Raw genomic sequence first — 13,371 nt, 5'->3', positions numbered from 1 at the left:
CAGTGGCTCCCCCTGGAGTTCAGACAGTACAACAACATCTAAACGTTATGGCTTTCTGAAGAACTGGATCAAATCTGAAATACTTCAAGGAATGTGCTTGTAAAACTGAACACATTCACTAAACACCATTTTTAAATAATTGTTTAAACTGGTGTGCTTTTTAGGTATTAAATTAAACTTTTATTATTTAAACTTGTTTAATTTTCTTTTTATTTTAAACTATTTCCTCTACCTTGTTGGAATAAAATGCAACATTCCTTTTATGCAAAAATAACAGACTTTTGTTTTAGTACACATTTGTTGTATTATTGAGCCTTATCAGAGTAAAGTATTTCGGCTGGCCTTTTGTTTCAAAGCCGCAATGGCAAAAAGTTCTGGATAAAGAAAAACAAAATGAGGGTATATTTCTTTGCAAAACAGAATAATAATGAAATGCCCACAAGGTCTACAATGTGTGAGGAAATTTGTAATTGACCATTTTCTAGGTCTGAAAGGTGTGGACAAAAAAAAAATGTTTATGAAAACAATGTTTGGTTTTTCCAGAAACACCAAAAATCTAATGATGCTTAATAAATGCAGTGATTTTTTTTATTTATTATTGATCTATATATATTGATCAAAATTGCATCCTTTATGTTTGATGTTCTGCATTCCATCTTGAGTTTTAACATTTTATCCATCAGCAGTAGGTAGAAGGGTGCTAAGGCTGGAACTGCCTAGCATGAGGCCTAGAGAAAGACCAAAGAGGGGATTTATGGATGAAGGGAAAGAGGACATGAAGGTATTGGGGGTGAGAGAAGATGGGGTTAGATGACTTGCTGTGGTGAAAAGGTGAAAGAAAAGGATGCATCAGCAGAAAGTTTTGGCTGAACATGCATACAAAAATCAAAAAAAGGACCATTTTAAAATGGTTTTAATGCCAAAGAGCCCAGTAACAGTGCTATTTTTAATTTTCACAAATGAAATAAAGGAACCAAATTTCTTCAAGAAAAATGGTTGGAAGAAAATGGATTTGCTGAAGGATGCTCCAATTTCCTCTGATCTTTAAATTATCTGGAGTTCATACAGTACAACAACATCTAAACGTTTTGGCGTTAGTTTTTTTTTTTTATTATTAAATTTCAACTTATGTTTTTGTCATGTTAAACAAAATGCAAATTCTGTTTTCGTACTGTTTTTGTCCATTTCCCTTTCCTTACACGGCGGTCTATTGTGAGTGCCGATTGGCCATTCCAATCTCCATGGTATCAAAAATTAACCAATTAGAGGAAAGCTTAATTTTTAAATGAACATATTTAACAAAATCATTGCTAAAATGTATAATGCTCTGACTATAAATAAACGTTTCGTTCTTACTTGTCGCCAAAACCAAAGCGGTTACTGTCATCTTTTTATAAACTGCAGTTAGTATTTTTGTCGCGTCCTAATGACGTCAGTTAATCTTCCATCATGGCGGCGGAGGGCTTCAAGGAGATGAGCGGTAACGGGGTGCTTGAAGAGTCTCCAGGTAGAATGAATAATGCTTTTCCAGATTAAAGTTGGCTGCGGTTTTACAGATACGACTTTGACTTTTGCCCCAGATGTTTTGAATTAAGTTTTGCATTTTAGTTTATTTTAGAGGAGGGAAGCATGACAAGCTAGGCTGAGCCGGACACTGCGACACTGAGCAGAGCTGGATAGGCCACACTGTAAACTGACTTTATGAGTCCTTTAACTTTCAGCCTGGCTGAAGATGTTGCTCTTCAGTTTCATAAAGTAATATCCACATTAACACACAAACACATGGTTTTTATGTACACATAGCTGCTTTGGTTATCTGTTATTAATGGGAATCTCTGCAACAATCTCAATTTCTTGATTGTTATTGAATCGTGTCTTTCTTAAATCAGTTGAGCTCCAACTATATGCACGCAGGTTTTCTTTCACAGCACGTCACCTAATTAGTGTGGCTGTTCTACTGTCATAAAAGATTTATATTTAAAAATAACAATTGCAGCTTCTATTATCGTCTCTCATTACAGAACAATGTTTGTTTTTGTCATTTGCTATAAATTGAATTTCTCGTTTTAAATACTAAAATACAAATGGTATTTGGCATAGTTAAAAGTTACAATAATATTGTCTGCTTTATGATGGTCAAAACGTATTGAATATTGGAACTAAAAAGAAAAAAATCAAATTAAAGCAAAACTGCTTTCTTTTGTTTGTTTTGGTCAGATTATCCTCCCCTGTTATTTAAAACTGGGATTTTGGTTTGACCTAATTGGCTGAAATGATTAATAATCAATGTAAAAGAAAACAAAAATCCCCATATTTGCTGCCTCCTTCAGTCTCAACTAAATATACCTGAAACAACAATATGCAACATACTAAAACCAACGTCAGAGTTGTGACCCCATCTTTCTGTTAGGTATACGAGCATAACAGCCCAAAAATTGTTTTTATTTGTATGTAAGTACATTTTTGATGCTTTTACTTTTTTCATTTAACAGGATTTTTGAAGATTATCTCAAAGCGACTGATTTAGTGATTGCAAACTACAGTGAGGTTCTGAACCCAAATGTGAGAATCACCAATCCATCAGCCAGACATCAGAATCGGTCAAACGTCCTTTGTTTTGCTCCGATTGGTGATCCACTGGTTAAATACTAAACAGCCTGATTTCTTCTATTTTTATATTAGATGCATCAGAGCCTAGATTGCTCATCTTCTTTAGATATAAACCAAATGTACTTTGAGGCACTTTTTTGTGTTTAGTAAAAACAAAATAAACAAAGGTTAAGGGCTTTCTAAAAGTGGGAGTATTTCTGTAAATTCCTTATTTTCTAAGAAAGAATCTGAAGTGTTTCTTTGTGTAAAAAGTCCTTAGAAAAAATATCAGGTTAGACCTGAAATTAAACCAGAAATTGTTAGCAGGCAGGAAAAACCTGATGGGGACACCTTACTGCTCTGGAGGGATGTTCCTCTGGCTCTCACATCTATGTTGACCATTGACCTCAACGTGCCGTTAGACCACAGCTGTTTGAAGTATCTTTGGTTAAATGCAGCTAAAAATAGCCATCAGTTATATATATTGTTTTGCATTTTCTCTTTTCTAAAGCTATGGATGTCACTGAGGCTCCACCGCCGCCGCCGCCACCACCACCTCCTCCTCCTCCTGAAGCATTAGAGGAAAATGGCAGTGCAGCTGTGGCCCCTGAGGCTCCTGCAGGCCCCGAAAGCTATTCCACAGTCCCAGCAGCAGCGAACGAGGAGGGGGAACTCCCTGCAGACTTTGAGCGGCTGTGGAACGCCGCGCACGACAATCCTCAAGACTTCACCAGCTGGACCGATCTGCTCCAGTACTGCGAGCATGAGGTGTGTTTTCGGCAAACTAGAGGGATTATTTTAGTGGAAAACAGAACAAATCAAGATTGCCTTTCACTGTGAAGAGGTATTGATACCCAGAGCGGGACTTTTTCCTCTCATCTTTTCAGGGTCATGTTATTGCGTCCCGCAGGGCGCTGGAAGCCTTTCTGGTTCGGTATCCACTCTGCTACGGCTACTGGAAGAAATTTGCCGACCTGGAGCGCCGTGCAGGGGACAACAACAAAGCAGAGGAGGTAAAACTCCTTTACAGTTTATTTACGTCTTCACATTCGATGTGTATTTGCTCAACACGGATTTATTTTTTTTATTTTGTTAATTCCCTCTTGCTGTGTTAGGTGTGTATTCGCGGTCTTCAAGCAATTCCTCTGAGCGTAGATCTTTGGATCCACTACATCAATCTGCTGCTGGGAACACTGGACATGAACTTGCCGGATTCAGCTGTACGAATTCGCAGGTAAGCAAACTTTCAGTCACATTTTAAATGTAATGTTTTTCACACTCCATTCAGTGTTTAGCTCCACGTTTTATTTGTTTAATTTCCCTCTGAATATTTTGAGTATGTGTTGGGTCGGACATTGACAGCTGCTGAAGTTTCTTATTTCGATGCTACCTGAATGTCGATAATTATTATCAGTCTCAAGTTTTTAAAACTGCTTTAAACTTGAAAGAATATAAACAGAGAAGTGCACATGGTTGATTGACAGCCTGGAAATGTCTGAAAAAATAGAAATTTGCTTTTATGGTTTTCTAGGTCTCTTTCCAGAAGTTTTCAAAATGTTCAGTATTCCAGATGTTTTTCTTTCTTCCATTGTCCAAAGAGCACAAAACTAACAATATTCAATAAATGCATTTGATTTATTTATTGCTTTGTGATTAAATACCTTGCTTTATTTTTGCGATTTGTTTCCTGTTGCAACTTGATTTTAACATTTTATCCATTAGTAATTCTTCGTTTGGTTTTGACTTGTTGAATGAAGGTACTTTCCTTTCAAACGTTTTGAACAAGGCAGATTTTGCTCTGTTTTTGGACCGTAGACCACTTTATATTCAGTTAAACTTGAACTATCTCTTAAACTGAGTCTGGTTGGAAAACGTTACACAAAGGACTAAAAGTTCTATTTTTAATTTAATTTATTTTATCTTATGTGGAAATGTTTACAAAGTATAATTTAAAGCATATGTATACACAGGAAGTTACTCTAATCCTTACGTAAAAGTCCTTGCAAGTCCAAGAGTTCTAGATTTTAAAATTTAGTTGATTTATTTGAGTTCAATTTGTTTCATGATTTGTGAAACCTACGGTTAATAATGTTTAATAACTACTCGAGCAAACGTTGATATTTTGCTCACAAAAACTCGGAATATTTTAAAACTTCTGAAAAATATTTAGAAATTTGAGTCTGAAAAAGTTTGGAATTTATAAATGTTTAGGAACTATAAGAGTGGAAAATAAAGTCATGATAATACAAATTATATTGTAATAACATAATAATATACATTTTTCTTTGGTTTAACATCTTCAGTGTTTTCGAGAATGCTGTAGCAGCATGCGGTCTGGATTTCCACTCGGACCGCCTCTGGGATCTCTACATGGAGTGGGAAAAGGAGCACGGGAACATGAGGAACGCAGCGGCTGTCCTGGACAGAGCGCTCAGAGTTCCCACTCAGCTCTACAACACCCACTACGAAAAGTAAGACCACCTGACTGCTATAGACAAGAGTCTTTAAAGGTGACCAATAAAACCCATATTTAAATTCACTGAGAAAATTTAACCGGTGACCAGAATCAGACTGATTTCATCTCGATTAGTCTGGCTAACAGGTAGCGTAACAACAGTCTTCATTGTGGAAGTGGTTAGTTACTGCACCAGTTTTAGCAATTAATGATGACTGACGACATGAGTTCGCTTCGTTCATCCTGGTCGGTGTTTACATCCCGCCGCAAGCTAACATGCAGGTCGCACAGCGCATGCTCGCCGACCAGATACTGAGTGTGGAGCGGACCAACCCGGACTCCTTAGTAATCGTCGTTGGCGACTTTAACAAAGGTAATCTGACCCACGAACTCCCCAAATATAGACAGTTTATAAAATGTCCGACCAGAGAGGACAACATTCTGGATCACTGTTACACCACCATCAGAGACGCTTATCACGCCGTCCCACGTGCTGCACTGGGCCAATCCGACCACATCATGGTCCACCTGATTCCTGCATACAGGCAGAAACTAAAGCTCTGCAAACCTGTTGTGAGGACGACAAGGAAGTGGAGCAGTGAGGCTGTGGAGAATCTCCAGGCGTGTTTAGGCTGTACAGACTGGGATGTGTTCAGGACTACTACCAACAGTCTGGACGAGTACACAGAGGCTGTGACTTCCTACATCAGCTTCTGTGAGGACAGCTGTGTACCATCATGCACCAGGGTGAGTTACAACAACGACAAACCCTGGTTCACAGCTAAACTCAGAAGGTTAAGACTGGATAAGGAAAAGGCCTTCAGGAGTGGGGACAAAGACATATACAGAGAGGCTAAGTACAAGTTTGGCAAGGCAGTGAAAGAGGCCAAACGACTGTACTCTGAGAAGCTCCAAAACCAGTTCTCAGCCAACGACTCTGCGTCTGTCTGGAAAGGGCTCAAGCAAATCACCAACTACAAGCCGAAAGCCCCCCACTCCATCAACGACCGACGCCTCGCCAACGACCTGAACGAGTTCTACTGCCGCTTTGAAAGACAAAGGGACAGTCCTGCAACCATCCCCCACGACACCCCCCAACAGCTGCAGCCACAATCCACCACCCCCACCTCCCCAACCTCAAGAGGGGCCTTGGCACCTCCAACCCCCACCCTGAAGTTCCCCCCCACCAGCCTCCTACCCACGCCGAGGACGGCTCTTTCCATCCAGGAGAGGGACGTCAACAAACTCTTCAGGAGACAGAACCAGCCAGCCTGAAGCACTGCGCTGATCAGCTGTCTCCAGTCTTCACAGACATTTTTAACACCTCACTGGAGACATGTCATGTGCCAGCCTGCTTCAAGTCCTCCACCATCGTCCCTGTTCCCAAGAAGCCAAGGACCACAGGGCTTAATGACTTCAGACCCGTCGCCCTGACCTCTGTGGTGATGAAGTCCTTTGAGCGCCTTGTGCTCTCACACCTAAAAGACATCACCGACCCCCTCCTGGACCCCCTGCAGTTTGCCTACAGAGCCAACAGGTCTGTAGATGATGCAGTCAACCTAGCCCTTCACTTCATCCTCCGGCACCTGGACTCCACAGGAACCTACGCCAGGATCCTGTTTGTGGATTTCAGCTCTGCCTTCAACACCATCGTCCCAGCTCTGCTACAGGAGAAGCTCTCCCAGCTGAGTGTGCCCGACTCCACCTGCAGGTGGATCACTGACTTCCTGTCTGACAGGAAGCAGCGCGTGAGGCTGGGGAAGCACGTCTCTGACTCCCTGACCATCAGCACCGGTTCCCCCCAAGGCTGTGTTCTCTCTCCTCTGCTCTTCTCCCTGTACACCAACAGCTGCACCTCCAGTCACCAGTCTGTCAAGCTTCTGAAGTTTGCGGACGACACCACCCTGATCGGACTCATCTCTGATGGTGACGAGTCCGCGTACAGATGGGAGGTGGACCATCTGTTGGACTGGTGCAGCCAGAACAACCTTGAGCTCAACGCTCTAAAGACAGTGGAGATGGTTGTGAACTTCAGGCAGAACCCAGCCCCACCTGCCCCCATCACCCTCTGTGACTCCACAATTGACACTGTGGAATCTTTCCGCTTCCTGGGAACCATCATCTCCCAGGATCTCAAGTGGGAGCCAAACATCAGCTCCCTCATCAAGAAAGCCCAGCAGAGGATGTTCTTCCTGCGGCAGCTGAAGAAATTCAACCTGCCAAAGACTATGATGGTGCACTTCTACACAGCCATCATTGAGTCCATCCTCACCTCCTCCATCACCATCTGGTACGCCGCTGCTACAGCCAAGGATAAGGGCAGGCTGCAGCGTGTCATTCGGTCTGCTGAGAAGGTGATTGGCTGCAGTCTACTGTCGCTCCAGGAACTGTACACCTCCAGGACCCTGAAGCGGGCAGGGAAGGTTCTGGCTGATCCCTCCCACCCCGGTCACAGACTCTTTGAAACTCTCCCTTCTGGCAGGAGGCTGCGGTCCATCCGGACCAAAACCTCACGCCACAAGAACAGTTTTTTCCCATCTGCCACCAGCCTGGTTAACAAAGCCTGGAAACCACCCTGACACCCCCCCCCCCCCCCCCCCCCCCCCCCCCCCCCCCACCTTTTTTTTTTTTTTTGCTGACAGGACACCTGTAACCTGTAACTCTATGCGTTACATTAACGCTCAGCTTGGACTCCTGCTTTACTTGCACAATGATCACCTGCACTGTTGTACCGCCCTGGCATCTTATACTGCTCTGTATTTACTCTCACTCACTTAAAACTGTGCACATATATTTATATTATATTGTAGATATGTTTATACTGTTTAATTTGTACTGTATTGCACCGACTACGCCAAAACAAATTCCTTGTATGTCCAAAAACGTACTTGGCAATAAAGCTTTTCTGATTCTGATTCTGATTCTGATAAAGCTTTACAAATATTCTTTCCTGTGTTTCTTTTGTCTTCCTCATCCTGCTGCATTGTGCATCCTTCCTCCTCCCAGGTTCAAAGAGCACCTCAACAACCACCCGCCCAAAGACGTGCTCCCCTCTGAGGAGTACGAGGAGCTGAGGGCGTTTTGCCGGCAGAGCCAGAAGGCAGAGCGTGCCGAACAGGCTCCGGAAGTGGAGGAGGAGAGGCCGCCGGGGGAGGAAGAACCCGCTACACCTGAGGGTGCAGACTCGGTGGGTAATACACGCATGCATTGAGTTATTAACTGCTTTTAAACACATGGTTCTGACTAGAAGTGAGCCTTTATGAGACTCCACCATCAGCTTCCTAATTAATAGCTCTTAAAATTTTAGGTTAATTAACTATTTAATCATGATTTAAGTGGCCGTTCTAAACAAAATACTTTTTTTTTCTGGAAGATGTTTGCTGATAGTAATTAATGTTTAAGATGAATATTGGGAGGAAGAAATTGGTTTTTATGTGTTTAATTCCTTGTCACAGCGCTCAGAGTTCACTGAAAGCACTAAATGTTACATTTTCATGATTGAGTTTCCAGTTTTTATGCCAGTGAGAGATAAATCATGTAAATGTAGAAAATAACTCCTTTCTTTGCTCTCTGTTCAGGAGGAGCTGATGCAGAAGATACGGGAACAGGTGCTGCTTCGTAGAGACAAAGTGTACCAGGACAACGAGGACGAGGTCCGGAAGAGATGGAACTATGAAGATGCGGTGAGTTTCTGCTGGGTTCTTTCTCTGGTCCTTTTTACCAAACATAAAAATAAATTTGGGTGATCGAGTCTCAAAATTTCAGGGCAGATTCAATAACTAAAACATGAGTTAGAAAAATAGAAACTGTTTAGTCAAGTTTATTCTCTCCTGCTGTCGTTGGCTCTGAAACCCATCAGATTTCCTTGTTATTTTACAGATCAAGCGTCCATATTTCCACGTCAGGCCGCTGGACCGCCTCCAGCTCAGAGCCTGGCACACTTACCTGGACTGGGAGATCGCTGAGCTGAACAGGGACACCAAGGACGCCACACAAGGCGAGGACACACATGGTAAAACTGTTTGTTTTAATTTTTTCTTTGATGTTTGAAAGTATCTGTGTGGTTAACACTGCTGTCTCCTAACAGATCCAAACCAGGAATCAACAGAGGAGTCTGAGGTCACAACGCAGCCTCGGGCAGCATCAGATGATGTAGCAGACGCGCAGGGAGACCAAAGAGTTCGCATCCTGTTTGAGCGCTGCCTGATCGCCGTCGCTCTGTATGAGGAGTTCTGGACCAGGGTGAGATAAATGACATATCTACCTTTATCTCTGAGGTGCTTGTAATAATGCGTAACACCTATCGCCGTGTGTGTAGTACATTCAGTACCTGGAGCCGCAGAGTGTGGATGAGGCCCGGGCTGTCTACAGGAGAGCCTGTGAGGTGCACCTCCCTAACAAACCCAACATCCACATGCAGTGGGCCACCTTTGAGGAGAGGCACGGTACGACAAGCACTTTGTTTGTTTCTGTTCTTCTAAAGTTTTAATTTTCAAAGGAAAAAGTATGGTTTCTGCCACAAGATTCAGAACACTTGTACTTGCTCATGAGAACTCCATGTCTGACTCCACCAGGTGACCTAACTGAGGCCCGGCGGGTGCTGGAGGCCCTGGAGAAAACCCTTCCTGGTCTGGCTGTCATACGCCTCCACCGGGCCGCTTTAGAGCGACGAGCGGGCCAGCTGGACCAGTCGGAGGCCTTGCTGCGAGAGGCAGTCGCTGAATGTAAAGAGAGGCCAATGCTGCACGCCTTCTACTCCATCAAGCTGGCTCGTCTGCTGCTCAAAGTGTCCAGAAACCCTGACGGCGCCCGCACAGTTCTACAGGAAGCACTGGAAATTAGCCCGGTGAGATTAGAGATGGAAATTGTAGATCTCTTGTCCTGTGCGGCAGCTAAACAGTATGGTGGGTCTGGGTGCCTTGCAGTGTCAGGGATCAATTAGCTACAAAAGTGGGAAAATTAACAATTCCTCTTTTTTTTTTTTGCACAATTAACTTTTTAGAAATTATAAAGAGGACATTTCTGGTTCAGACAGAAAACTGGACTGCAGCAGCATGGATTGAAGTTTCTGTTTTACGACCCAAACGATGATTCTTCTAGTTAGACTGCTTTAGATGAAGACTTTTAATAAAAACTCTTAGCATTTTTCTGTAAATCCCTCTTTTCTCAGGACAACGACAAACTGCACTTGAACCTGTTGGAGCTGGAGTTGTCTGGGGACCCGTGGGCTTCAGCCGAGGCGGTGCAGGAGTGTGTGACTCGGGCCCTGGCGGCTCCTCTCACCCCACAAGCCAAGTTACTTGTGTCACAGAGAGGCCTGCAGTTCACGGAGGAGTACAGCAACTCTGTTCAGAGGTTCAGTATCACAGTCTTGATTTAAACATTTCTGACCATCCTGACAGGGTCTGGTAAAGCATTTTTATCTAAAAGTGAGGTTCTGCTGTCTCTGTAGCGTGTTGGCCGTCTATGAGGCGCATCAAAAGCTGCTGGAGGAGCTGGGAGGAACAAAGAGAGAAGCAGAGAACGGGTGAGAAAGCGTCTCTGTTCCGTATCTATGATACACTTAAAAGCTAACTTTGTATATAAAGAATAAACTTCAATGTTTCTACTTCTTTTAAAGCAACACCTCTAACTTACAGGCCGGTTTAAAGGCTTTAGAGCTAATGTTCCTCCTCTTGAACCTAATCTCACTTTGTCACGGAACAAAACAAAATTTACAATTTGGACCTTCATGAAAAAACGGTCATGGAAAAGTGACACTGCACATAGCCCTTAGCTCCCCGTCCCAATGGATGATACCGCCACCACCATGCTTTTCTGCAGCAGGGCAGAGAAACTGGTCAGAGTTATGGGCAAGATGGATGGAGCTAAATACAATACAATCCTGGAGCAAAAAACCAGTTAATGGCTGCAAAAGAGTTGAGACTGGGGCGGAGGTTCACCTTCCAGCAGAATAGCGACCCTAAACATGCAGCCAGAGCTGCACTGTAACGGTTTAGATCAAAGCATATTCATGTGTTAGGATGGCCTAGTCAAAGTCCAGACCTAAATCCACTTAAGGAATATAAAGAAAAATGTATGTTTGGAATGTGCAAAATGGACTAAAACCCTATCGAGATATTTTGTGATTTTTTTTTGCTCCAATAATAAAAGAACAACTACTGGATTTTTTTCCACATTTCAATACCCTTTTTTATTGATGTGTTCATTGAACCAAGAGTGGAAAAAATAATTAAAGTAACAATCCAAACAATACTGTCTGTGTTTGGGTCGGCAAACATCATCAATTAGTTTATAGAAATCACAATTCTTAACACGATATCATGTTTCCTGACAATTCCCCTTAATACTCTCCATCCAATCGAACTTTGAGCTATTTTGCAAAGAATCGATCCATTCTGTAGATCTGCAGCTGTAACTGCAGCCAAAGTTGGATCTACGTAGTATTGACTAAGTAAGACTAAATGCAGATGCACTTCACACTTTTCAGCTTTTTCTCTGTAAAAGATTTTAAAGCCACGCATCAGATTTCTCCTGCTTCACTATTATTACCGACACAAGTCTGTGGTTGTAACGAGACAAAATGTGGGAAAAAGTGTAGGGGCGTGAATACTTCCACCAGGCAGTGTATAACAGTTCAAAATATTTAAATAACTTGTTCCATTCATTAGCTTAAAAATATTAGTTTATTTGTTTTAATCTGGTTCCTAAGGGACGAGGATCCAGAGAAAGCGAGCAAAACCGCCGACAGCTCTTCTGCACACGCCGTATCCAGCGCATCAAATGTGCCCGTCACCACGCCGCCGCTGCCTCCTGTCATGGGCACCGACACCAGCACCCAGGCCGAGTATGGAGCTTACAGCAGCTGGTACCAGGTGGAAATTAAGAGTTTCTGACATTTAATGAATAAAGATTGTTTCCTTTTCTGGATTTTTCTGGATAAAAAAATGGTGTTAAATGTGTCTGAAAATGTTTTAGCGATCCCTCGATTTGTCTCTCTCTTCTGAAGCAACCTCAGTATGGCAGCTACGGCAACTACGGCTACCAGAACACCTGGAACTACAACCAGGGCTACTATCCGCCCAGTTAAACAGAACAACAGCATCTCTGGAACCAGTTCGATCCACTTGAACAACAGACTCAAACTCACAGTCCTGCTGAAACGTATCCCAGCATCCCTCTGTGTCGGTGAATAAGAGAAGAACGGCTCATTAAATATCCCGGTTCTGAGGAGCAGCTGGGAAGGTGACTAAAGAAAAACCACGGCATCCGTTTTCTGTGACGTCTCTTGGTATTAATTAAAATTATTTTTGTATTTGTTGTCAAATCGATGCTTTTGCTCATGTTTGAAAGTCGCCTATTTTACCCAACTTTACAGTGTAAGAATGGTGCTTTGTACCATTTTTCTCTGCTGTTTCTAATGTACATAAAAGGTGTTTTATAGTGTGTCGCATCAAAGCTTTTTTAGTCTGTGTTCTTTCTTCCAAGATGAGGAGAGAAAGGATCGATATGAAGCTGGAACTCACAACACCGTTTCTTTCACATACCTAGATGTACAAATACAAGGAGGAGACATTCTGTAGTAGAAATGCAGCATGTTTAAAAGCCCAGTTCAGTTTCTCCTGTGTTTTTAGCCAAGCTGGTTGTTCTTAGTATCAATGTTAAATCCTTGAGTCCAATTTAACCCAAATTAGTAGGTTTGGATATTTTAGTGAGATACAGCAGCAACTTTAGAGATTGTTTCAGAGAGAGTAGATGGAGTCCAGTACTAAGTGCTAAGGAAGTGCTGGTTCTTTCTTTGGCTCCAGATCAGCTCATTAACGGGTCAGAATAATTTACAAACTGTTTGTATTTCAAGATTTTGCTCAGCCTTTATCCATTGGTGATTATTTTTTTAATTACAATGCCGTCCAGAACTATTGGTAACGATGTGCAAAAAGCTTTCAAATGAATTCATCTTTTAGCAAAGAAACAATTCAGCCTTTAATTAAGAGTCCATTTTAAGTTAATTGACGAAACTCCCGGGTTGTTCTGCGGAGAACCCTGAGCATCCTCTTCCTGAGACGTCGTTCAACAACAGGATGTCTTCAGTCAGAGGCTTCTTAAGATCCACTGTAAGACAGACTGCTTTCTGCCCACAGCCATCTACAACTCCTGAATATAAGTTACATTTCATTTCTCTTTGGTTAATAAAGTATTTTTGAGTTGAATGTTTGAATTAGTAACATAGGACCTCTTTTTTCCTTTAGCTTGTTAAAATTAAAATGTTTCAGGACACCTGGAGGTAAAGCTCCCAGGTCAAATAGAAGGTCACTGGGTGATGCATT

The 13,371-nt window shown here is 42.5% G+C and overlaps 1 protein-coding gene across 1 annotated transcript; it reads left to right on the top strand.

The window, feature by feature from the left end:
- Positions 1-1,361: 1,361 nt before the first annotated feature.
- On the top strand, positions 1,362-12,502 carry si:ch211-114c17.1 (pre-mRNA-processing factor 39). The gene is made up of 15 exons (XM_047352781.1): positions 1,362-1,507; positions 3,101-3,357; positions 3,477-3,602; positions 3,705-3,823; positions 4,893-5,060; positions 8,051-8,231; positions 8,623-8,727; positions 8,924-9,056; positions 9,132-9,286; positions 9,363-9,489; positions 9,619-9,890; positions 10,215-10,399; positions 10,497-10,571; positions 11,757-11,919; positions 12,054-12,502. The coding sequence occupies exons 1-15, from the start codon at positions 1,450-1,452 to the stop codon at positions 12,132-12,134; spliced, it is 2,205 nt and encodes a 734-aa protein (XP_047208737.1). The 5' UTR covers positions 1,362-1,449; the 3' UTR covers positions 12,135-12,502.
- Positions 12,503-13,371: the final 869 nt, after the last annotated feature.

Source organism: Girardinichthys multiradiatus, chromosome 23 (genome assembly GCF_021462225.1).
Source record: "Girardinichthys multiradiatus isolate DD_20200921_A chromosome 23, DD_fGirMul_XY1, whole genome shotgun sequence".
NCBI lineage: Eukaryota > Metazoa > Chordata > Actinopteri > Cyprinodontiformes > Goodeidae > Girardinichthys > Girardinichthys multiradiatus.
This window is presented reverse-complemented; position numbering and strand designations above follow the sequence as displayed.